The sequence below is a fragment of the Lithobates pipiens genome, unplaced genomic scaffold, assembly GCF_037356315.1.
Source record: "Lithobates pipiens isolate NorthernLeopardFrog02 unplaced genomic scaffold, aLitPip1_a1.2 Scaffold_13, whole genome shotgun sequence".
In the NCBI taxonomy this organism is placed as follows: domain Eukaryota; kingdom Metazoa; phylum Chordata; class Amphibia; order Anura; family Ranidae; genus Lithobates; species Lithobates pipiens.
The window spans coordinates 418,601,913-418,627,240 of NW_027507718.1; the positions used below are offsets into that span (position 1 = coordinate 418,601,913).

The 25,328-nt window shown below is 45.7% G+C and overlaps 1 protein-coding gene across 2 annotated transcripts in view; it reads left to right on the top strand.

Moving 5' to 3' along the window:
• The window catches only part of BEND4 (BEN domain containing 4), a 203,088-nt gene that overhangs the window by 160,600 nt on the left and 17,160 nt on the right, over nucleotides 1-25,328 (top strand). Inside the window, exon 4 of one of the 2 annotated variants that reach the window (XM_077477561.1) lies at nucleotides 20,244-20,413. In XM_077477561.1, coding sequence (XP_077333687.1) covers nucleotides 20,244-20,413 — 170 coding nt within the window. Of the gene's footprint in view, nucleotides 1-20,243; nucleotides 20,485-25,328 lie in introns of both variants that reach the window. The other variant, XM_077477560.1, reaches the window with a different exon arrangement.

A 25,328-nucleotide genomic window follows, 5' to 3' on the forward strand; every position in this document is an offset into this window, starting at 1 on the left:
ATGCAGCAGCCTCACATACCTCAACCACTGCAGGATCATCACACTGAGGTTCTGGCTCAAGCTGTGGCTGCTCTTCTCTCCCCTATGATTGCAGCATCAGTGGAGAAGGCTGTCAGCGCAGGCATGCAAAAGATTCAAGCCCAGCTAGGGGAACATGCCTCCAGATTGAATGAAGCAGAACACCGTATATCAAATCTTGAAGAAGAACTCTACCAGACGCAATCCCTTGAACATGCCCAAGACAGAACGAACAAATACATACTGGAAAAACTCGATGACCTCGAAAATAGGTCCAGGAGGAGCAACCTGCGGTTTGTAGGACTCCCCGAATCGCTTCCCCAATCTGCTCTTTCAGAATTCTGTGCCCGCCGCATTCCTGAGGCATTGGGTCTGGGAGGCCCCTGCACAGTGGAACGTGCTCACCGAGTGGGAGCCTTTAACTCTGAACGCAAAACACTGCGCCCGATAATCGCCAAATACCTCAACTACTCCGACAAGGCCGCCATATTGCAACAATACCGACAGTCCAGATCTTTGCAGATTGATGGTATCAAAATTCTAATCTTTGCTGACTACTCGGCGGATGTTTCCAAGAAACGCAAGGCCTTTCAGCACATCTGCGCAGATCTTCACCAACGTCAACTCAAGTTCACCCTGGCATTCCCGGCCGTTCTGCGGATCAAAACACCCGCCGGGGAACAACTCTCTTTTCAAGATCCGGAGGAGGCGGCGTCCTTCTTGAAATCTTCCCGCTCGGGCTCCCACCTCAGTCCCGCACCTAAAGCCCCGCCAGTCAACCGAGCCTTGGATCAACGGAGCCCACGGAAAGACTCTCCCAAGCGTTTTAGGGCCTCGGCCCCAACACAGCATGGCCTAACTGCCCGCTGAGGGGCGATGTACTCAACGGTGCCCCCCTCTGGCACACTCTCATTTCTTTTCCGGATGGCCTTACCTGGCCCCCACCCGACCTGGTCAAGGTGAACTGTTCTTGGACTCTCCTTCCTGGACTGTCCACACCTATCAGGTATTGCTCGATAAAAGTTGAACGGTTATGGGGATGTCACCAGCGACATCCCGGTTCGTTTTTGTTCTTTTATCTCTGTTTCTCTTTTGTGGTATTTTCTTGATACAGTTTATAGTACGGTTTCTTATGTCTTTAAAGTGGTTGTATACCCACATTTTTAACTTTTACCTACAGGAAAGCCTATAATAAGGCTTACCTGTAGGTAAAAAAAATATCTCCTAAACCTGTACGGTTTAGGAGATATTCCCCTCGGTATGCGCCGCTGACTGCAGCGGCGCATGCGCACAAGGGGTTTCTCGCCGTACTGAAATCTCCCGCACGCATGCGCGGGAGTGACGATATCGCGGCTCCGGCCACTCACAGCGCCGGAGCCGCGATACACGGAAGAAACGGCGAGGGAGCATGTCAGCTCCCTCGGCGTGGATCGGGCCAGATGTCGGGGCCTCGTTCTAAGGTAAGTATTTCATAATGAGCTAGTATGCGGTGCATACTAGCTCATTATGCCTTTTGCTTTGCAGGTTTAAAAAAAAAAAAAAAATGTGCGGGTTTACTACCGCTTTAATGATACCCTAGATATTGATTCCACTATATGTGTACTCATGTTTTCCTCCCCTGGGCGCTATTGTGCGGACCTATAACCACGCTCCAATTCCCTGCAGCTACTGATGATTCCCCATATTTTCTATTTGAAGGGAGTAAACCCTCACATCAGACACAGGGCTGGTTATGGGAGCTGGTCCTCACGGTGACCCCCATGCGGAAAAAAGCGAAGTTGGTTAATGAATATGTTCACTTTTGTATACTCTACCTTTGGTACACATACCAGTCCTCCCCCTCTCCCCATCTGTCTCTCCCTCTCCCCATAGGGCCCGCTAATGTTTTGATACCATTTACTACCCCGCTTCATAGGGCCTGGCGAACTAGTTCCTTTGCAGCTTTTAGCTATCTATCCTACCCAGACCCCAATGTCTTAGTAGCTCTAATACTTGTACAACATCTCCCCAGTACATTCCCACCATGGTGCGGATAATCTCGTGGAATGTGAAGGGCCTTCGTTCTCCTTTTAAAAGGATGAAGGTCCTTCAACATCTCAAAAGGCTGAACACAGATATAGCATTACTTCAGGAAACCCACCTTTCCTCACACGACTTTGTTCGGATGAGGAAACTTTGGGTGGGTACGGTTTTGGATCTGAGGCTTTAGGCCGCAAAGCAGGAGTCCTTGTCCTCATTCACAAACATCTCCCCTGTAAACTCCTATCCACGGACTCAGACGACCAGGGCAGACTTCTCTCTATCCGTGTCCTCATTGGGACAAGGGAACTAATAATATCTAACATCTATGCCCCTAACAGCCCCACAAAGGAATTTTTCAATACACTGACCACTTGGCTCCTACGACACCCACACCTCCCTCAGATCGTTGGGGGTGATTTCAACTCTGTTATTCACCAGATAGATGACAAATCCACACGACTACGCCCCATCCCGCTCCCGAAATCTTTAAACCCCACAGTGCTTGCAACAACAATGGAAACCCTTCACCTTCGTGACATATGGCGATTTCACCACCCGACCGATAGAGAATTCTCCTTTTACTCGCACCCACATCATGTCTTTACCAGGATAGATTATCTATTCTGCTCCGATGATTTACTTCCTCTAATCCCAGAAGCAGAGATACACGATATAGCCATCTCTGATCACGCTCCCATATCTGTGTCCCTAGAGACCCCTGACATACACCCCAACCCTAAAATTTGGCGTTTCCCCTCCTTCCTCCAACACAATGCGGATTTCCAAACGTACATCACTAAAGAATGGCAGTTTTACACGCAAACGAATGCGACACACGCTGACGACCCAAATCTATTCTGGGATGCGGGGAAAGCTTTTCTCAGGGGTCGCATCATTTCGTATGCGTCATCCTTTAAGAAAAATGCACACCTCAACTACGACACCTCCAGCTCCAGACTTCACATGGCTCAACGAGCACTATACACTCATGACTCCCCTGAAAACCGGGCTGCTTGGCAATTGGCCAAACAATCCTTTGACACCTGGGCAGACACCTTGGAATCGACCAAGAGAGCATACCTAGACGCCACTCTCCATAAATTTGGAAACAAGGCAGGTAAGCTCCTAGCCCGTCTTAGCAAGGGAAGCAATCGCCCGACTATCATCCCCTCCATCCGTGAGCCAGATGGTTCTGTCACGACCACGCAAAAAGGCATAAACTTTGCCATGTTGCGCTATTATTCTACGTTATATGCTGCCGATCCCATTGACAAACCCACGGCGTGCGACTTCCTCGACAAAGTGACTCTGACACAAATATCTCCCTCCCAATTAGAATCCCTTAATGCCGCTATCTCTCTTATGGAAATCACTGCCACGATATGAAATTTAGCCTCCTCTAAAGCGCCTGGCCCAGATGGCCTAACAGGCGAATTCTACAAATCCCTGAACCCTCTCCTGGCACCCACTCTTCACAGTGTCTATCAAATATGTGGTCTGGTGGCCCCTACCTTCCCACGGGCAATCAGGCAATAATTAAATTACTAGAAAAGAAAGGGAAAGACCCCCAGGAACCAGGATCGTACAGACCTATCTCACTCCTGATCCTTGATGTTAAGATTCTTTCTAAAATTGTAGCCACAAGACTGGCCGACATCATCCCTTTTCTGATCCATCCTGCCCAGTCTGGCTTTGTGAAAGGCAGAACGGCAACGATAAATATCAGAAAGGTGATGATGGCGCTAGAACATGCCAGATGCCATCCAAAGGGTGACTATGCCATTGTCACTCTTGATGCCGAAAAGGCTTTTGACAATGTAAACTTTGACTGGCTCGCCATGGTCTTACATAAAATGGGATTCTCTGGCCCTTTCCTTCACCTAATAAATTCCATGTACACCTCACCAGCAGCTAGATTGGTAGCCGCTGGCCTCCTCTCAAACGAATTTCGCCTCCACAAAGGCACGAGACAAGGTTGCCCCCTATCCCCACTCCTCTTTAATTTAGCTCTGGAACCACTCTCTAGATATCTGTTAACGGTAGCCTCGATGCATGGCATACGAATAGGGGACCAGGAATTGAGGACGTCTCTCTTTGCGGATAATGTCCTCATCTTCTCCGCTGACCCTTCCGCGGACATGCCCACAATAAAATACACCTTTGACTTGTTCAGAAAATGTTTAGGGTTGCGCATAAACTACTCCAAAAGCGAGATTCTGCCCCTAGGCTCCCTCCCCCCACCAGCCTGGGCTCAAAACTCCATCTTTACTATTGCCAAGTCCCATATCACATACCTGGGAGTCAAAATAGAGAAACTCCCATCCTCTCTCTACCACCTGAATTACCCCCCACTTTTTGCCAAAATTACCCAGGAATTAGACAACTGGATGGATCTGCCCCTCTCGCTCCTGGGAAGATGCCATTTGGTGAAAATGGTCAGTTTCGCACGCCTGCTATACCCTCTCCAGACAATACCTTTACTTATAAGACACAAAGACTCTAAATTGTTGAATTCTGCGATATCAAAATTTATATGGCGAAACAAGCGACCATGCATTGCCTTCTCGAAACTTCATCTTCCCAGGACCGAAGGCGGTATTAGTCTCCCGAGCCTTAGAATGTATAACCTTGCTTGTCTTTTGTGGGTAGGTCTGGACTGGATAACCCAAAAGTCCAAATGCTCTAACTATCAACTGGAGGCTGCAATGGTCCACCCCTACTCCCTAACAGCCCTTCTCCACTGTAAGTGGAAATCTCTACCAACACCATATCAACATAACCTTCTGTTGAGAGACACTGCTATAGCCTGGAGGGAGGTAAGGAAAAGCCTCCGACTCTCCCCCTTCATCTCGAAATTTCTCCCGATACAAGGTAACCCGAGCTTCTCTCCAGGTCTGGAACACAAACCTTATGAATCCTGGCGGCAAAAGGGTCTCTCCACCTTCTTCTCCCTTTGTGATCCTGATACTGGTCAAGCATTACCTTTCCGTACTCTAGCTGCTCGATTCTCTCTCACCACTACCTCCGCTTTTCACCATGGCCAATGTCTCAGCTTTCTCCACAAAACCTGCAGAGTCGCATCCACGAGATTCACATCATCATTCCTCGAGATACTTATACAGAAAGATTCTTACAAAATCTCGGATATCTATAAGCCTCTACTCGTAAAAACGACACCTCCCTTGGATTCCTCTTCGGTGTCCAATTGGGAGGAAGACATAGTGGACAAGATCCTTCAAGGCCTCCGCACTGTCTACAATTTGGTTCCAAATGAATCCTGGAGGGAAACGCAACTAAAAATCGCTCACCGGGCGCATATCCCCTTTCTTCCTGCCAAACAACCACACTCCACCCCGTCTTCACTATGCCCTCTGTGCCAACAACCTAAGCCCTCTCTCGCGCACCGTTACTGGACTTGCTCCTTTATATCTGCGTTTTGGGACCAGATCCTGGTCTTCATCTTTAGGATTACACTGCTAAAGCTACCCAAAGACCCTTTACTACTTATCTTCGGATATTGGGATCCTACACTACTTCCCTGGTCAAATGTTCCTGGCCCACAAGGCAAAGAATGGGCCTTGATCTGCCTCCTGCTGGCACGACGGGCCATATTAGCCAACTGGACGTCTGCTTCCACACCCTCAGTCGCTCAGGTCAATAGAGATCTCCTGCAACTTCTATTCCGTGACAGAATTAACGCCAATCTAGCCCACAAGAAGGCCAATCAGCGCTTCCACAGCAGATGGGACTCTTTTGTGACATCGCAACTCACTCCTCAAGAACGAGCTCACCTTGCTGAACACTCTTTTGTCTACAATGGCCATTGGCACACCGCAGCCCCCTCTACTACTGGGTAGCTACTCACGGCAAGACTGCAAATTTGGGCCAATCAGAACCTTCTTGTTGACCCGATATGTACCCTGTTTCTTCTCCCCGAGGTTAACTTAGTGCTTTATTATTCTCAGATCCATCCAGTCATAGCTACCTCGTTTCTTTTTGACTGTCAGGGAGAGTGATACTATCCATCTTTGGTTTATGAGACGGTGCTCCGGCACCAATTGTTGCTCTATTTGTTGTATCTATATAGCCTGTACATTTTAAAAAATAGAGAAATTTTGTACTTGCTGGTTACCCTTCTGTAATGTACCTTTTTTTCTCAATAAAAATTTTATGAAAAAAAAAAAAAGTCTTGTCTAAAGTTTGCCACAAGCCACCTGGGAGACACACCAAACATGTGGAAGAAGGTGCTCTGGTCAGATGAAACCAAAATCAAACTTTTTACCCACAATGCAAAACAATATGTTTGGCGTAAAAGCAACACAGCTCATCACCCTCAACACACCATCCCCACTGTCAAACATGGTGGTGGCAGCATCATGGTTTGGGCCTGCTTTTCTTCAGCAGGGACAGGGAAGATGGTTAAAATTGAGGGGAAGATGGATGCAGCCAAATACAGGACCATTCTGGATGAAAACCTGTTGGAGTCTGCAAAAGACCTGAAACTGGGACGGAGATTTATCTTCCAAAAAGACAATGATCCCAAACATACAGCAAAATCTACAAAGGAATGGTTCACAAATAAACGTATACAGGTGTTAGAATGGCCAAGTCAAAGTCCAGACCTGAATCCAATCGAGAATCTGAAAACTGCTGTTCACAAACACTCTCCATCCAACCTCACTGAGCTCGAGCTGTTTTGCAAGGAAGAATGGGCAAGAATTTCAGTCTCTCGATGTGCAAAACTGATAGAGACGTACCCCAAGCGACTTGCCGCTGTAATCGCAGCAAAAGGTGGCTCTACAAAGTATTAACGCAGGGGGGCAGAATAATTTTGCACGCCCCACTTTTCATTTTTTTATTAGTTAAAAAAGTTTCAAAAATCCAATAGATTTCGTTCCACTTCACAATTGTGTCCCACTTGTTGGTGATCCTTCACAAAAAATAAAAATGTTATATCTTTATGTTTGAAGCCTGAAATGTGGCAAAAGGTTGAAAAGTTCAAGGGGTCCAAATACTTTTGCAAGGCACTGTATATAGGCTTGCCTCTAGGCTCCAGTGATTGTAACATTTTAATATAGAACAGAGATGGAATGTGGAATCAGGGAGTGGGAACAGATAGCCTAGGGTAGACTGCGAATAAAATGTAGCTGCCTGTAACGCCATTCATATAGAGGAAAGCAACCAAATTGTTCTCTTAAAGCAAGTTCCACCCAAAAATGGAACTTCCGCTTTTCCGGTTTTTCCCCCCCTCCGGTGTCACATTTGGCACCTTTTAGGGGGGACTGGGGAGAAAATACCTGTTTAATACACGTATTTTGTTCCCACTTCCGGGCATAGATACCCAAGCCACCCACGGGTATCTAAGCCACTCTCCCCCCCCCCCCCCTCGCTGTATTCTGGGAGACACACGGGTCACAGAAAACAGCAGGGACCAGTAGGATAGCGCAGCACGAGTCATGCATGCGCAGTAGGGAGTCAGGAAGTGAAGCCGCAAGGATGCAGCAGCACCCGACAGCTTTGCTCATGCCAGATGTATTTCAAGAACAGACTGTTGAGGGTTGAGAAGAAAGACCTGGGTAAAGAGGTGGGCACCATTTACAAAGAATACGGGGCAACACATACATCTTTTACACACAAGGTAGAAAGCATTTGGGCATAGTTGCAGGTGTAAAGCTGGGAGCAATGGGAGGGAAGATGAACCCCTATGTACTTCAGAGAAGTATGACACCAGGTGAAGGAAAATGAGGATTGCAGCTGTGTATGCAAACCTGAAGGTATAAACGAGAGGCAAAATTCCTGATTTACTATTAATAATTCAAAATTGTGAGAGCGAATTGAAGCCCTGATGTTCTGCCATGATGTTGGGGAGAGAGATCAATGGATCAGAGATATAGAATAGGACATCATCTGCGTAAGCAAACAGCTTATGTTCCCCACTTGAAATTATTTAATATCTGGAATCAAACGTATTTTATTAAGCAGTGGCTTCAGTGTAAGGGCAAAAATTACAGTGCACAGGTGGCACCGCTGCTTTGTTCCATTAAAGATGGGGAACGGGCTAGAGAGGATGCCGTTCACCTTAACCTGAGCCTCAGGGGTGCTATAAAGCGACGTTATCCACAAAAGCATATTGGGACTGAGGCCCAACCTGGTCAGTACCACCCTGAGGTATGCCCAATCTACCCTGTTGAATGTCTTTTTAGCGTCTGTGGAAAGCAGGACACAGGGTGGCTGGTCAGCCCACAACCTAGCCCAGTGATTCGGCTGGATTGCCTGATTAGAATTGTGCCTTGCTTCTTTCCCAGCTATAAACCCTGTTTGGTCAGGGTGGATCACTGTTGGCAGGATGGGTTTAAGATGGTTAGCTAAAATCGCTAGTATTTTGATATTGATATTTAAAAGCGATATCGGTCTGTAGTTACTGGGGATAGTGCGGTCGTTCCCTTCCTTGGGGAGGACCTTAATATGTGCAAGCAATGCCTACTTGGGTACAGTAGTGTCTAATGCCAGGGCATAGAAACTAAGCACACATCGCACTGAAAAAGAGTGGATGGAACTTACAATAGTAGGCGTTGGTGAAGCCATTTGTGCTTGAGCTTTTCCCCTTCAGGAGGTCTTTAATAACCGCCAACAACTCTGCTGGGGTAATGGGTACTTCTAGTTGGTTGCTAACTTGTTTGGTGAGCTGCGGGGATTGAGCTTTCTCCAAGTATTGCAGGATGTGCTTGGTTTTCTAGGGCTCCATAGAGCCAGGTGTCGGGAAGGTGGTAGAGCTGGGCATAATACTCTTGAGAGGCATCAGCTATCTTAGAAGAGTGCATGATTGAGGAGCCCGTCGCCGTGTGGAGTTTGTGGACACAAATCTACTATTAGGATCAACCATATGGTCTGTCAGGACAAAAGGGCATTGCTTGTCTATTGTTATAGCTACTCCACCTGATTTGGGATGTGGCAAATTACTAAGGTACCAGTGATTATACAAATGATTGGGGAGGCGGGGGACTGAGTCAGTATGAAAGTGTGTCTCTTGCAATAAAAGAATGTGTGCCCCCAGGCATTTCGTCTCAAGCCACATCTTACTGCATATACAGGCTGAGCCCAGACCATGGACATTATATTATATGATCTTCAAGGAGGCCATAACAGGAGAAGACTCGGGAGGCATCCAAGACCCCCCTCAGAAACAGAAAGAGACCTGCACTAGACTGATCCCTAGGTCAGTGAGTGCTGAGAAAACAAAAAAAAACCTGAAAAACAAAAAATTGTTATAGCACATAAACAATATAATGCCCATGGGGTATACCAAAGTACCCAAACACTGCTAGTCAGCGGTCTCTACTTGGCTATCTGGCCAAGATAGAGTGGAGGCCAGCGAGTAGCATGAAGTCCCAAATAGGGGACATAACTCCAAGGAGTTGACCTATTGGGGAGAGGTGGCACCACATCAGGTGTAAGCCCAGTGAGGGACCTGCTACAAGGTATGGGTTTACACCTTAAATGTTCAAAGAGCCTCTCAAGGGTTGCCTGGCTGAGCCAGAGGGGCCACCTCAGGGCCTATTCCATCCCCTGCGTCATGCAGGGCACCACGGCTGCGGGCAAGAGGGAAGTGGCTTCTCTGGTGAAGAACTCCAGTCTAGAATGTCAATGGAAGGTAGGCCAAGACATTTCAGAAACTGAGAGGGTCATCCTTGCTCCGTAGGGGTGAATTGTTGGCCATCCTTGGTGACCGACAAGTTGAAAGAGTGCGGTGTTGCATCAATGTGCGTTTGGAGAGATCAGGAAAAATAATAATTTGGCACCATAAAAAAGTCCACATGACGGACACTCATGACATAAAACATGATGCAATCCTTAAGGGAGTATTTATGACCAGAACTATGATTTTATCAAATGGTTGATGTGCAAATTCCTTATTGTAGTTTATAGGCTTGCAACAAACTAGACATCATGTGCAATGAATATCAGTACAATCAGGCAGATGGGTTCAAGGATGAGTTGTGCCTGTGTGCCTGTACATTGTGACATAAATGCAGACCAATGATGCAAGCATACATTACTCATTTTTGTATCTCTGCCATTGTTCATCACCCCTAGTATGTCATCCTATACCTTCTCATAAAATAGTATGTGACAATGAAAAGCATGATGCCTTTTTATTGCCATTTTACAAAACTGTATCTTCATCCATCTTACATTATTTTCTGTTTGTGTAACGCTATTAAATTATTTTTATATCTTGTAGTTATCTGTGTCCATAGGATGATGAGACTCCACACGAACTCTGTATACTTCATGTAATTTGCTTAATATTTACATTTGTCACTCTGGTGACATATGATTCACACGTTCACAGGAAAATCATTACCCGAATGTCATTAGTAAGCAACATTTCCAGCATCTTACCCTCTAATTAATTAATACCCCCCCTCCCCCCAGCACACACTTTTCTTCCCTTAATGCTTTCCTACTTCACTGTTCTTCTGCAATGGGAATTTGGTGAAATATTTCTATTTAGTATATTTAGTAGTAGTTAGTCACATTCAGCTGGGCTTGTGTAATGTTGAAGACACTTCTTCGCTTCTAATGAGTGTCAGGAAGATACCCCAACATTTGCACTAATCAGCCATAACATTACGACCGCTGACAGGTGTAAAGTGAACAACACTGATTATCTCGTCACAAAACAATAGTGCAGAGCTAAGATAAATTAAATAGTATGTGCAATACAATAGTGCAATGCAAATATATCAAACTATTATGTGTCACCACGAATCGAAAACATAAAGCAAAGAAATCCAAATGTGAAGCAAAAAACTGTGAATTCAGTGATTCTTCAATTTATGAGGGAAATGACCGATGTGGATACCAAACGCCACCAAACTTTTTAATGTTAAACCACACAGCACCTTGGTGTGCAACAGACGGAGGCTTTCTAGAATCATATGAACCCCAATTAAGAGTGGTCAACCAGCGCTTTTGTATCAATCTAAGATATCCAGCTTTCCTCAAAACCACAGACGATGGTACTGCTGTGTTTTAATAGATCATTGGGCAAATATACTCAGTTGATAGTATAATGAAAAAGAAAGACATGCTTTCCATAGTGTAATAAATATTAAATATTATGAAAAAAGATGACAACCAGGCACGTCATATCATATAAACAATTCATATTCCAGGATCCAAGATGGCTAAGGTAGGATCGCATATGCGCAGTGGCGTATGTTCTGTCTATGCGCTACTGGTTTCATCAAACAGCTCCTGATGATGTCATCTTTGATGAAACTAGTAAAGCAGAGACACACGCCACAGCGCATATGCAATCCTGCCAAGGCCTCGCATCTTAGTTTCTGGAATATGAGTTGTTGATATTCAATGAAGTGCCTGGTTGTCATATCTTTATTGTAAGTACATTTACCACATCTAATTGGTATTTTAATTGGGATTTCACTATGGAGAGTGTGTCTTTTTCTTTTTTAAGATACTATGTCCAACTGAGTATATACTGTATGTATCTATATCTAGTAAAAAGCAGCAGTACCATTGTTTGACATGTGGTTTTGAGGAAAGCTGGATATCTTGGATTGATACACAAGTGCTGGATGACCCCCATTAATTGGGGGTCATATGATTCTAGCAAGCCTTCTTTTTTTGCACACCAAGGTGCTGTGTGGTTTATCATTAAGAAGTTTGGTGGCATTTGGTATCCATATTTTGTCTTTTCCCTCATAATCGGGTCAGGGCTGTTTAGGTGGCACAAGGGGGGCCTACTTTATATTAGGTGGATGGTCATAATGTTATGGCTGATGGGTGTATATCCACACAGGTGGCTTTGACACCTTTATCCAATAACAATGGAAAGGCAGATGTTGTTGTCCAAGAACAGGATTGGACGTTATTAATTAAATTATTATTTATTAAACGTTATTATTTGAAGATGGCTGTAAAAAAAATTAACATGTTACTTCTTTACATTCCTTATTGAAAAAAGCAGTCCTTTTTGTAGTTTTATGTTTTTGTATATAATCTACATAGGTGTGCATGGCCTTTTTAATGATGGCTAGCCCTAGGCAAACATACTAAGCCTCATGTATAACAGTAACGGGTCTTCAAACCCTTTTTCTCTTATATTCACTGACTGACACAGCTCCTCTCTTAGCCATTGGGTTGTTACGCCACCTTTAGGAGAAGACTAGGCATAACGTGTTATGAAAAACACAGAACTTTTAGTTCCGCCCAAGGGGCGGTCCCTTAGGTAACAATGAATAAGAAAGGTAGTGGTGCGCTGTACACAAAAAGGATATATCTATTGATAAAAGCAGTATATAAAATTCGCAATGGGGGGATATCCAGTAAACAATACAGGTCTGGGTATGTCTATGTGACTAGTTTAAACAGCAACACTCATTTCTACTAATAGTCCACAACATAAATACATAAAATAGTGAAAATTCATATACAATCCAAAGTGCAACGTGTTGCGATCCTGTAGTCGCATAAAAGTGCAAATATTCCAATGTGCCGCTGTGGCTGATAAAACAATAATGTTCGTTGCTATTAGTGTAAAATCTACAACATGAAACCGTGAAACAATAAAAACAAGAAAAAAGAAAAAACACAATATAACATTCAAAAGTGCAGCGTGTTGCGATCCTTAAATCGCATAAAGTGCAAGTGTTCAGCTGTGGTGCACATAGGCAAACCTTCAAACATAAATGATAATTAAGTGACAAAAAATATAAGTGTATCAGACACAAAGTCCGCTTTCAGTGCAAAGTGCTGCGATTATTCTCAAAATCGCATAGGGTGTGACTTCTTCAACAAGATATATGATGTGGAGCTGTTGCAATGGGAAGGGCAGTGGTGCTGGTGGAAGGGGATCAGGGGATTGATGAAGTCACGTGACCCGTGACGAACACGTGCGGGACACAGCAACCAGGAAGTGACGTAGACCGAGCCCGCAGCTCGTTTATACACTGCTTGTACAGACTGTTTGTTTGTGAGTATTTTTAAACTGTTTTAATAACAATAAACCTGGTTGAAGCACTTTACACTATGGAGTATTCTTCCTCCATCTCTGCTTAAACCCATGTATATGCCATACCACTGAGGAACCCTGACTGCAATACCACAGAGGAAACCCCCTTAAAGGGACCATATCATTGGTCAGGACCTGGGCACCCCACATTAAAGGGAAAACTCCGCTAAAAGGATTCCAAAAAGCTCTCTATATATATACGCTGTTACCTTACAGCGGTAAGGTAAGGGGACATCCATTACTGGTATATACGGGACCACCAAGGCCATATCCCCTTCCACCAGCACCACTGCCCTTCCCATTGCAACAGCTCCACATCATATATCTTGTTGAAGAAGTCACACCCTATGCGATTTTGAGAATAATCGCAGCACTTTGCACTGAAAACGGACTTTGTGTCTGATACACTTATATTTTTTGTCACTTAATTATCATTTATGTTTGAAGGTTTGCCTATGTGCACCACAGCTGAACACTTGCACTTTATGCGATTTTAGGATCGCAACACGCTGCACTTTTGAATGTTATATTGTGTTTTTTCTTGTTTTATTGTTTCACGGTTTCATGTTGTAGATTTTACACTAATAGCAACGAACATTATTGTTTTATCAGCCACAGCGGCACATTGGAATATTTGCACTTTTATGCGACTACAGGATCGCAACACGTTGCACTTTGGATTGTATATGAATTTTCACTATTTTATGTATTTATGTTGTGGACTATTAGTAGAAATGAGTGTTGCTGTTTAAACTAGTCACATAGACATACCCAGACCTGTATTGTTTACTGGATATCCCCCCATTGCGAATTTTATATACTGCTTTTATCAATAGATATATCCTTTTTATGTACAGCGCACCACTACCTTTCTTATTCATTATTCCCTGGGGGTTCAGATATTTCCCTTTCAGTGTGTGCAGCAGTACCCTATCTCCCTCTATTTCCCTGACATGGCGCAGGAATACTTCTTTTCCACTGATTTGTACCCCTTAGGTAACAACCCCCCAGCCTGCCATGCAGCCATCAGTTTTATTTTGTCTAGTGAAGGAGGACCTAGGAACTCTGACAGGCCCATCGGTCTGCGTTTTTTCTACAGAAGCGTTGCTTTTTGCACAAGATGAAAGATTCTGTGATCTGCTATCAACAGCCGGCTGGGTGACAGGCTGAATACCCTTATCCTTGTAGTCTCCCCAACCTGGCCAGCGAGCGTGGCAGGTCAGAGCTACGCGCTTGGCAGGCCACAACATACCTCAGCTCCAGAGGTGGTCGGTGAGCTTTTATGCTCCGGGCTACTGGTGTCTGCGTCACAGTGTGCCGAGGCCAACAGCCACCCCTTACTGATCGGAGAGTGGGTCTGTGATGGAATGTCTCCCAGCTCTTCAGGACTGGTAAGTACAGCTCTCCCTGCCTCGGTGTGGCTGAGCAGCTGGGCATTCCCTGGGAGGTCGATTTGGGGGTCCCTCACCTCCCTCTCTTCTTTGCCTGTCCCTATCTTCCCTCCCCCCTCCCTGTGGGGGATGCTGCATGTGGCTGCTGAGCGGTGTGTGTGTCATGTACAGGGGCTCTCACCTGGGGGGGCTGTGTTGGCTGGCTGTGCCCTGAGGGGTGTTTTTTCTCTCCCTGGGGATGTCTGTTGAGGCTGTGTCTAATCCCTGCAGCGCTGATCAATGCCAACGCCACTGTTCCTCATGTTTTCAGTGTTCAGCGGTCATCTTAGGTGAGGGCAAGGAACAGCATGCTCTCCTGTAACTGGCGGCCATTTTCTCTGTGATTTAGTCCTTTATACTGGATGCCAGTGGCACGTTTTTCATCAGTCTCTAGGAGCAGCATGCTTTCCTGTAGTCCAGCGGCCATTTTCCCAGTGCTTTATATCCTTATGCTGGATGCTTGGCGGGCATTTTCTTTGAGCCTGAGCACATTGCAGATCATTTTCAGCGCCATAAGCAGCAGCTTTGGATTACACAGTGGGAATTCCTCTGCATCTGGAAGCTGACAGAGAACTCAGGCACTACTTGCTGGACAGTGCAGAACCAGTCAGGGTGGTGAGTCCTGCGGGAAAGAGCCCATCAGCCAGCAGCAGTTAGGAGGGTGGGACCAGTCCATCACTGTCCTAAGTCCTTTTCAGGTGGCAGACAGGGTAGGCCCAGCATGGCTTCAGAAACTGGTGTTTCTTCCCCCGAAATCCAGGCAAATGCGACCGGTTCACCTGCGGATTGCAGCCCCTGCCCCCCCCCCCCTCCTCTGGGAAGAGCTTTGACGCAGACTCGAGCCCTGCTGAGGCTGCTGAACCCTGCTCTGTCATTTCAATTGACGCTGACCAGGACCGTTTGGACAGCGAGGATGAGTCCCTGTCCGGGTCCATGCGCGACAAAGAGCTGGTGGTGCGTTACCCTTTTAAGGAAAGCCTTCTCAAGAAGTGGTTGGCTCCTCTGGTCGTGGACCCCCAGTATCCAGGTTAAACAAAGTAACCACGATCCCGGTAGAGGGGACTCCTGGATTTAAGGATCCCATGGACAGGAAGGCCGAGGCAGTGGCTCGTTCCTTGTTTTCGGTTGTGGGGTCAACCATGCGACCAGTACTGGCATCCACACTTGTGTCGCAGACACTGACTGAGTTGGCAAAACTGTTGCACCGTGAATTGGGAGAACAACAGGCTTCTCCTGTCTGCGTGGAACTAGCAGACCAACTAGTGCAAGGCCTTAAGTATGTTTGTGACGCGGCCATGGATGCCTCATTTGGTTAAAAGTTTGCAGCCCGGTGGACCTCTCGGCTGTCCGACCTATGGGTCTGCAATATGATTTCCTCTGGCTACAAGATAGAGTTCCTCTCTTGGTCGCAAAACAGATTCTTCTTCTCCAGCATACCCGTACTCCCCTATATATATGAAATGTCTGCTGTCTCTGACCATCTCTTGTATCATGCTTGCACAGTCTCTGACCATCTCCTGTATAACATTTGCACAGTCTCTGACCATCTCTTGTATCATGTCCACACACAGTCTCTGACCATCTCCTGTATTATGTCCGAACAGTCTCTGACCATCTCTTCATCATGTCCGCACAGTCTCTGACCATCTCTTGTATCATGTCCTTAGTTTCTGACCATTTCTTGTATCATGTCCGCAGTCTCTGACCACCTCTTGTATCATGTTTGCTCAGTCTCTGACCATCTCCTGTATCGTGTCTGCACAGTCTCTGACCAACTCCTGTATCGTGTCTGCACAGTCTCTGACCATCTCCTTATCATGTCTGCACAGTCTTTGACCATCTCTTGTATTATGGCCACACAGTCTCTGCCCGTTTCCTGCATCATGTTTGCAGTCTCAGGGGTGTGTGTGGGGCCTCATGTCTAGGTTTTGCCTAAGGCATGACAAAGCCTAGAACCGCCTCTGGGGAAATGCTTGGGCAAAGAACTCTCTGAGATTGTGTCCCCAGACTCCTGATCCCGTAACCTCTGTGCCATCTTCAGATACCTGTTAAAATTGTTTTACGAGGATCATTGTTATCCTCCTGTTTGACCAAGACCTTGCAAAGCTACAACCTAGGAGCTGTCCGCTGTAAAGCCCACACTCCTTGCAGGGTGCTTTGGTGAACACAGATACAAAAATTCTCCTGGGGACACAGATGTTCTGTAACACCCATTTTCCATCAGGTGTAAATATCTCTGGTTAACATGTGACAGTAGGAAGGCTGTGAGTCAGTGGAAACTGCCGCTAGAGCTGTTAGGATTAGATCAGGCAGAATACTTATTTACAGTAAAAGTAAGATGAGATGTTTTTGGGCAATATATTAATATTTTCTAGCTCTAAGTTGGGTGTAAACTAGTCTGTGCCTCCTATGCTGTGACTCACAAATACACAGGAACGACCACAGATGTGCTATGTTAAAATGTAGATACACCTTAACAATGAGCTTTTTTTATTCGTTCCAGTTTAGCCTGGTAAAAATACCATTCAAAGCAATTTGTCATATCTGTTTGTTAAATGCAAAAAATATTTATTGATGGTGTCAAAAACTCAGAGCTGTGCTCAGTAGCTCAGTAGTTTAACCACAGACAAATTGGCAGGGCTGACACCAAGTCTTGCAATTTAGGTCTACAAAAAGGCATGCACTATCATTTTACAAGAGGAAATTAGTAGCCAACAGCATTGTTAGCAGATCAACAGGCAATTTTCTGTACTTGCGGGGTCTTTAAAGGGATGAACGATGGGGAAATGTGCATTGTTAGGAGGACAGGCTCAGCTGAAACTGATTTCAGAGGCAAACCATACATCAGAGAGGGTCACACATACAATTTCCACCCAGGTTTATCTTGCAAACGCAGTTTTAATGCAGGAAGGCTTTGCACAGCAAAGAAAGGAATGAAAGTTTTTATGTAAGTTCAATTGTGCGACATTTTTTATTTATGATTGGTTTCGGAACACTGTGTATCAAGCTCTGTATTCGAGTGGAATTAGCCCTGCTTTCACTGTATTTACAGGAGTTTTATTTTAATTTCCTTATATATATATATATATATATATATATATATATATATATATGTATGTGTTCACTTATTGTGTTTTGGGGTTTCAAATTTCTGGGTGTATCTGTAACGCGGAGTGGGGATTTAACACGCTTTGCACAGCATAGACTAAGCATAAACAACATTTTTTTTCGTCCAAACCTCTAAGGCCGCGTACACACGCGCGGACTGTTGGCCCAACTTTGTCCGTCCAACAGTTTGAGCGAACAGTCCGCTCAAACTTAGCATGGACGGACATGGCCACACACGACGGACGAACAGTTTGCTGAAACCGTGCGCGATGACGTGAACGGCACGTACGACGGGACGAAAAATACGACGTCCTATACACTGCAATGCAACCTTCCGACGTGGAAATCCTTTCTGAGCATGCGCGAGACTTAGTTGGCCGAACAAGCCTACACACGAGCGAACAGTCCGCTGAAACAAGGTTTCAGCGGACAGTTTTTCGGAATTTCCGTAAGACCTTGTTCGGCCAACTGTCCGCTGAAACTGTCCGCTGAAGCCCCACACACGAGCGGACTGTCCGCCCAAACACTGTTCAGCGGACAAGGTTGGGCGAACAGTCCGCGCGTGTGTACGCGGCCTAATGCCGCATACACACGACCAGACTTATGTCCGACAGACTTTCGAAGGAGTTCTGACGGAGTTCCGGCAGAGTTCTGACGGACTTTCCGAATGAGCGGACTTGGCCACACACAATCACACCAAACTCCGACGCATTCGAACGTGATGACATACGACTCGACTCGAATAAGGAAGTTCATAGCCAGTAGCCAATAGCTGCACTAGCGTCGGTTTTAGTCCGTCGGAATAGCATACACACGAGCGAATTTCTCGGTAGGAACTGGGTCCGGCAGAGTTCTTGCGGAAAAATTTGAAGCATGTTCCATTTCTAAAGTCTGTCAGACTTTTGCGAATCAAAAGTCCGTTGCAGCCCACACACGATCGAATAGTCTGCCGGAATCATTCCGTCAGACTTTGGATGTTAAAAAAGTCCGGTCGTGTGTACGGGGCTTTACTGAACTCAATTCAGTTTCTCACAGAACAGGCTGCCCCTAATGGGTTCCCCAAAACAAACTGGCAGCACATGTACCTTTTTAGTGTTCTGTCAGCAGTCAGCCTTTTCACCCAGCAGCAGGCATTGATAGAAGAGATATTGGCACGCCTGCCTTTACACGTACATGAACTTTAATGGCATCCCAGTCTTAGTCCGTAGGGTTAAATATTGATTTGGCCCACCCTTTGCAGCTATAACAGCTTTACGTCTTCTGGGAAGGCTGTCCACAAGGTTTAGGAGTGTGGCTATAGAAATATTTGACCATTTTTCCAGAGGCACATGTGTAAGGTCAGGCACTGATGAGGAATTCATCCCAAAGGTGTTCTATCAGGTTGAGGTCAGGACTGTGCAGGCAAGTTCCTCCACCACAAACTCGCTCATCCATATCTTTATGGCCCTTGCTTTGTGCATTGGTGTGCAGTCATGTTGGAACATGACTGCGTTGGGCCATCCCCAAACTGTTCCCACAATGTTGGGAGCATGAAATTGTCCAAATTGCCTTGGTATGCTGATGCCTTAAGATTTCCCTTCACTGGAACTAAGGGGCCAAGTCCAACCCATGAAAAACAACCCCACACCATAATCCCCCCTCCACAAAATGACTTGGGACAGTGCACAAAGTCCATAAAGACATTGATGAGTGAGTGTGGGGTGGAGGAACTTGACTGGCCTGCACAGAGTCCTGACTTCAAACCGATAGAACCTTCACTTTTAGGATGAATTAGAGCAGAGACTGCAAGCCAGGCCAGGCCAGGCCAGGTTATTCTGGAAGAATAGTCAAGCATTCCCATATACACACTCCTAAACCTTATGGACAGCCTTCCCAGAAGAGTCGAAGCAGTTATAGCTGCAAAGGGTGGGCCAACTCAATATTGAACCCTACAGACTAAGACTGGAATGCCATTAAAGTTCATGTGAGTGTAAAGGCAGGCATCCCAATACTTTTGGTAATATAGTGTATATGGACAGTTGGGACTATTAATGAAGTTGTGGTTACCAGGAAAGGTGGACCTATGGATGAAGGCTTCATCCCACACAAACTTTTACGAAGCCCCCAGATAAGAAAAAACAATTTGTTTTCTTTACATTAGTCATAAACCTTGGAGACCCTCATTATGTGTATGTGAGACACCTAGGTGGCTCACATACACTATCCAAAATTATTTTGAACACTCTTTAATATTCCTAGCCTACTATACATTGCATGTGGTACAGATTTTCTTAGAGTTTCAGAATTCAGTTTTTCTGTATACGTCATCCATGGCAAAAAATAAAATGTAAAAAAGACCAGATAGATACAGATGAATGAAGAGTCATAGGAATGGGGGAAAAAAAGTTATACAGCATATTAGAATATGAAATGCGTAAAAGTGAAGAAGGTGAACTGTCGTAAAAGATGGCTGATGATGAGTGAACTGGCTTGTTTGGATGTGAGTTTGGTGGTAAAGTGATATAACATGTTAAAATAAAGTGAGAACGCTTTTTTACTACTTTATTTATGTCACCTGTACCTGTTCCAGAGGTATGTGAGCATTGAAGAATGGTACTCACCTTCTTCTATTTCTGTCACCCCTACAGGGCAGCAAACAGCTCCTGAACAACTACCCAGTATACATCACTAGCAAACAATGGGATGAGGCCGTTAACTCCTCCAAGAAAGATGGAAGGCGGCTCCTGCGATACCTCATCCGATTTGTGTTCTCCACAGATGAGCTTAAATATTCATGTGGCCTTGGGAAAAGGAAAAGGTCAGTGCAGTCAGGAGACACTGGTCCTGAAAGACGTCCTCTGGATCCTGTTAAAGTAACGTGTCTCAGAGGTACTGCATCTTTTCACTCAGTGTACTTGTCCCCCTTTGTTTCTTGCATTGTCTTTCTCTAGCAGGCTTCTTGTGATATGCTGACCTGTCATTTCTTCTTATGTCACTCGTGACTTTATGTACTTATTCTCTTCAGGATGGTATGCCGTTCAGAGTTCTGACGTGTTTGTAAACCCTAACAATGAACTTCTCTTATTTGCTCCTCCAAATCTATTGGAAGAATTTTGTTATATCTGCAAATAAATACCTGTCAATCCTGTCAGAAATCCAGTGTGTTTCTAAATTCCTGTAGTGAGCTGACAATGCTAAACTAAAATCTCAAACATTCACACCAGTGAGTTCTTTCTGTGGAATACAGAACACCGTCTTCGGTAACAACACTGCTCCTCTGTAGATATAGTACTGTAAACGCTGTCACCCTAGGAGAGGAAGTGTGTCAGTGTATCACTGGGTGAAAATAAAGGTAAAAAAGCCTGAAAAAAATAAATGCAGTCACCACATCTTGTAACTGGCAAGATACAATATATTTTGCTTTTGCACTTGGATAGCCTTTAACCCTTTTGCTTTCAGGCCCATGAAGCCATTTAGAAACTTTCTGGTCTTGTGGCAGGACCGATGGATGCTAATAGACTTTCATGTAGTGAGGGACACTCGTTGTGACGTGTTTTTTTATTAATCACCTTTGTGAGTATATATATTGCTCTTTTATCTTTTCAATAAATCATATTGCGGTAATTCTCTAGGTTGGTACTCCTTTCTCTGTTCGCTAGGTCCGTAAAGCGTACAGACCTACAGCACTGGTTCCAGCTGGCCAGGTCTGTACGTCATACGGACCTGCATTCCTGCTTCTGCTATAAGTGACCAGGAACCCAGAGCTATTCACCTAAAATATGACCTCCCCTTGCTGATGTCGCTAATGCTTGCCTCTCTGTGTCTCCCAGCCTTTTCACCTCCCACTACTGTTCTATGCACCCCCCCCCCACTCTTTTGCCCCTTTCCCCTCCGATGCCCTCCCCCCAGTATCAATACCCACTGCAACCCCGATCTGCTGTGGCTACCCTGCAGCTGACGACTTCTTCCTCTCCCAACGGCTTCAGGGCAGCCACAAGGTTGATTAAATATTTTTTTATATATCCCCTCTGTTGATCCAATATCCCCCCCGCCCTCCTTACAAATGCTCTGGCAGTCGTCTCTGCTGTGTTGCTGCCCGGCATTCCCACCTCCAGCCAGCTGCAGCTACTGTTTCAAAACACAAGTTGTCAGGGTGGAGAGTGGTGGTGCTGTTTAATATCCCCCCCCCTTCCTTTCCTTGAATGGGCAGAGTGCTCAATCACTACTGATTGCTATGTTCATTCATCACTGAAGCATAGCAAGTAGTGTTTACTACGCTTCAGTTTTGTGAATGAATAGGAATACAGACTCCTATTCATTCATGTACAGTGCAGCTGAGGCACTGTACACAAATTTAGTAGATTTGATAACAATTTTGTTTGCTTTTAACATTTGATTTTGGAGTGATGGACTTTCTGAAAACCATGAGCATTGCTGGAACTTTATTTGTTCAATAAATATTTTCCATCCTGCTCCTTCGAATTGTCTTGTCGCTGTGGTTGAAACTGAATGTCAGTTTGACCCCACTAATAAATAATAAATGGAACGAACTTTATTAATACAAACATTTTTGAATAAAATTTGACTATTTTTCATTAATTAGTTATATTATCAATTAAATGCAAATTACTCATCATGCTTCCACTTTAAGTGAAGGAGGGCAAGCCACCGCTCTCTCCTTATTGGCTCACTGTCTCAGCCAGTGAGGAATGAGAGACTCGGGAGAAGCTCAGCTCTTGTACACATCGCTGGAAAGTTAACACAGGTATCCTAAGTATTACCTTCGACAGGTCAGGGAACAACAACTCTGAGGCCGCGTACACACGCGGGGACTGTTCGCCCAACTTTGTCCGCTGAACAGTGTTTCGGCGGACAGTCCGCTCGTGTGTGGGCTTCAGCGGACAGTTTCAGCGGACAGTCTGACGAACAAAGTTTTTCGGAAATTCCGTAAAACTGTCCGCTGAAACTTGGTTTGAGCGGACAGTCCGCCCGTGTGTAGCCTTGTTCGTCAAACTAAGTTCCGCGCATGCTCAGAAAGGATTTACACGGCGAAGGTTGCATTGCAGTGTATAGGACGTCGTATTTCTAGTCCCGTCGTACGTGCCGTTCACGTCATCGCGCACGGTTTCAGCGGACTGTTCGTTCGTCGTGTGTGGCCAAGTCCGTCCATGCTAATTTTGAGCGGACTGTCCGCTCAAACTGTTTGACGAACAAAGTTGGGCGAACAGTCCCCGCGTGTGTACGCGGCCTGAGTTTTTCATTAGCTAATCAGTAGCGGGCTCCTCTCCCAGCAGGAAACACAGAGGGTAATGACAGCTCCTGTGTACAGACTCCAGGCATAGATGGTAAGGTGCACTTCACTGCCAGGTCAAATGGATAGATGGCTCAGCCCCTGGATCTCCTGACAAGGGACTGAGTTGGTGGCACCCGTAGAAACTCGAAGGAGACACTCTCATGGGCCGGAGGAGACCTACACAGACTCAGATCAGATGCTGGCGGATGCTGGCGGAAGTGCTCCGCAAAAGATACACACATTGAGGGCACCGGAAAGCTGGAGAACATACAGCCAGAAAAAAAAGCCGTTAGACATGGGATAACTAAAATCCAAACTGGGAGGATGCTGACCCGGTCCAGGACTACATGTTTCGGGGTTTAACCCTTTCTTCAGGTTACATGGTCATGTAGTCTTGGACCGAGTCGGCATCCTCTCAGTTTGGATTTTAGTTATCCTGTGTCTAACAGCTTTTTTTCTGGCTGCATGGCCTCCAGCTTTCTGGTGACAATCAGAAAATTCCCAAAAATTCTGGAAATCTTGGTTCCAGGGGCGGCCCGTGCATTGTGGGCACACAGACGCCACCCCCTAATCCCTTCTGCTGGATCCATGGAAGCGTGGGCCGGGCTGTTTTTTTTTATTTATTTTTTTTGAAGCACCTGATTAGAGCCTGAGGCTCTAATATGCTTCAAAAAAGGGTAGGCTCTGGGAGCAGAGAGTGCTCCCTGATCCCACCATGTTGTGTGACCATAACTAATTAATTTTTGCTATTTTTGCACCACAGTGCCTCCCCACCAATCAGGAGTAGGGATGAGCCCAATGTTCCAGTCGGCATCGGGTGTTCGCGGCAAATTCGAAAGCCGCAGAACACCCTTTAAAAGTATATGGGAGAAATCAAAAGTGCTAATTTTAAAGGTTAGTATGTAAGTTGTCATAAATAGTGTTTGGGGACCTGGGTCCTGCCCCAGGGGACATTTATCAATGCAAAAAACTGTTTTAGAAGCGGCCGTTTTATTGGGAGCAGTGATTTTAATAATGCTTAACCGATTCGCGTCCACCCTATAGCCAAAAGACGGCTACAGAGCGGACACTAACTGCCGGGAGGCCGTCCCTGGACGTCCTCCTGTTTACTTCCCTAATGCGTGCCGCCGCGCATCGGGGAAGTTCTGTGTTGCCCGTGTCCCCCGGACACAGCCAATCACAGATCGTGCTAAATGGCCAATCACAGTGGCCATTTAGCACTCGATCGGGCTATCCAATGATAGGTGATCTCATATGTAAACATATGAGATCATCTCTAATCGCCGGCTCCCCTCCTCACACAGAGACAGCGTGTGAGGAGGGAGAGCTTCCGTGCTGCAGCTGCAGCGTCTGTGACTGTGAGTGTACACACACACACAGTGAAACACACACATGCCCACCTGTCCCCAGTGCCACCTATCAGTGCCATCTGTCCCCTGTGCCACCTATCAGTGCCATCTGTCCCCAGTGCGACCTGTCCCCAGTGCCACCTATCAGTGCCATCTGTCCCCAGTGCCACCTGTCAGTGCCATGTGTCCGCAGTGCCACCTATCAATGCCACCTAACAGTGTCATCTGTTCCCAGTGCCACCTGTCCCCAGTGCCACGTGTCCCCAGTGCCGCCCGTCCCTAGTGCCACATGTCCCCAGTGCCACCTGTCCCTAGTGCCATGTATCCCCAGTGCCACCTGTCAGTGTCACATGTCATCAGTGCCACGTGTCAGTGTCACGTGTCATCAGTGCCATCTGTCATCAGTGTCAGGTGTCATCAGTGCCACGTATTAGTGCCATCTGTCATCAGTGCCACGTATTAGTGCCATCTGTCATCAGTGCCATGTATTAGTGCCATCTGTCGTCAGTGCCACATTAGTGTCACGTGTCATCAGTGCCACAGATTAGTTCCATCTGTCATCGGTGTCAAGTGTCATCAGTGCCACGTATCAGTGCCATCTGCCATCAGTGCCACGTCAGTGTCACGTGTCATTGTCCTGGTGCTCCAGGGCCTTCAAAAGTGTAATAGGTAGTCAACAATTTAGATGTGTAACTTATGCTCCTAGAACACGTGACGGTGCTCCCTGCATGTTGGGCCTCTCTAAGTGGCCAGGCTTTGAAAAAGTCCCACACATGTGGTATTGTAATACTCAGGAGGAGTAGCAGAATTTAATTTGTGGTATACACATGCCATGTGAGAGAAATAACCTATTACAATGACAATTTTGTGGGAAAAAAAACAAAAAAACAAAAAAAATCTTAATTTTGCAAAGAATTGTGGGAAAAAAATTACAACACCAAAAACCTCACTATGCCTCTTACTAAATACCTTGGAATGTCTACTTTCCAAAAAGGGGTCATTTGGGGGGTATTTGTACTTTCCTGGCTTGTTCGGGTCGCAAGAAATGAGATAGGCCACCGGTACATCAGATGTGATCGATTTTGTATGAT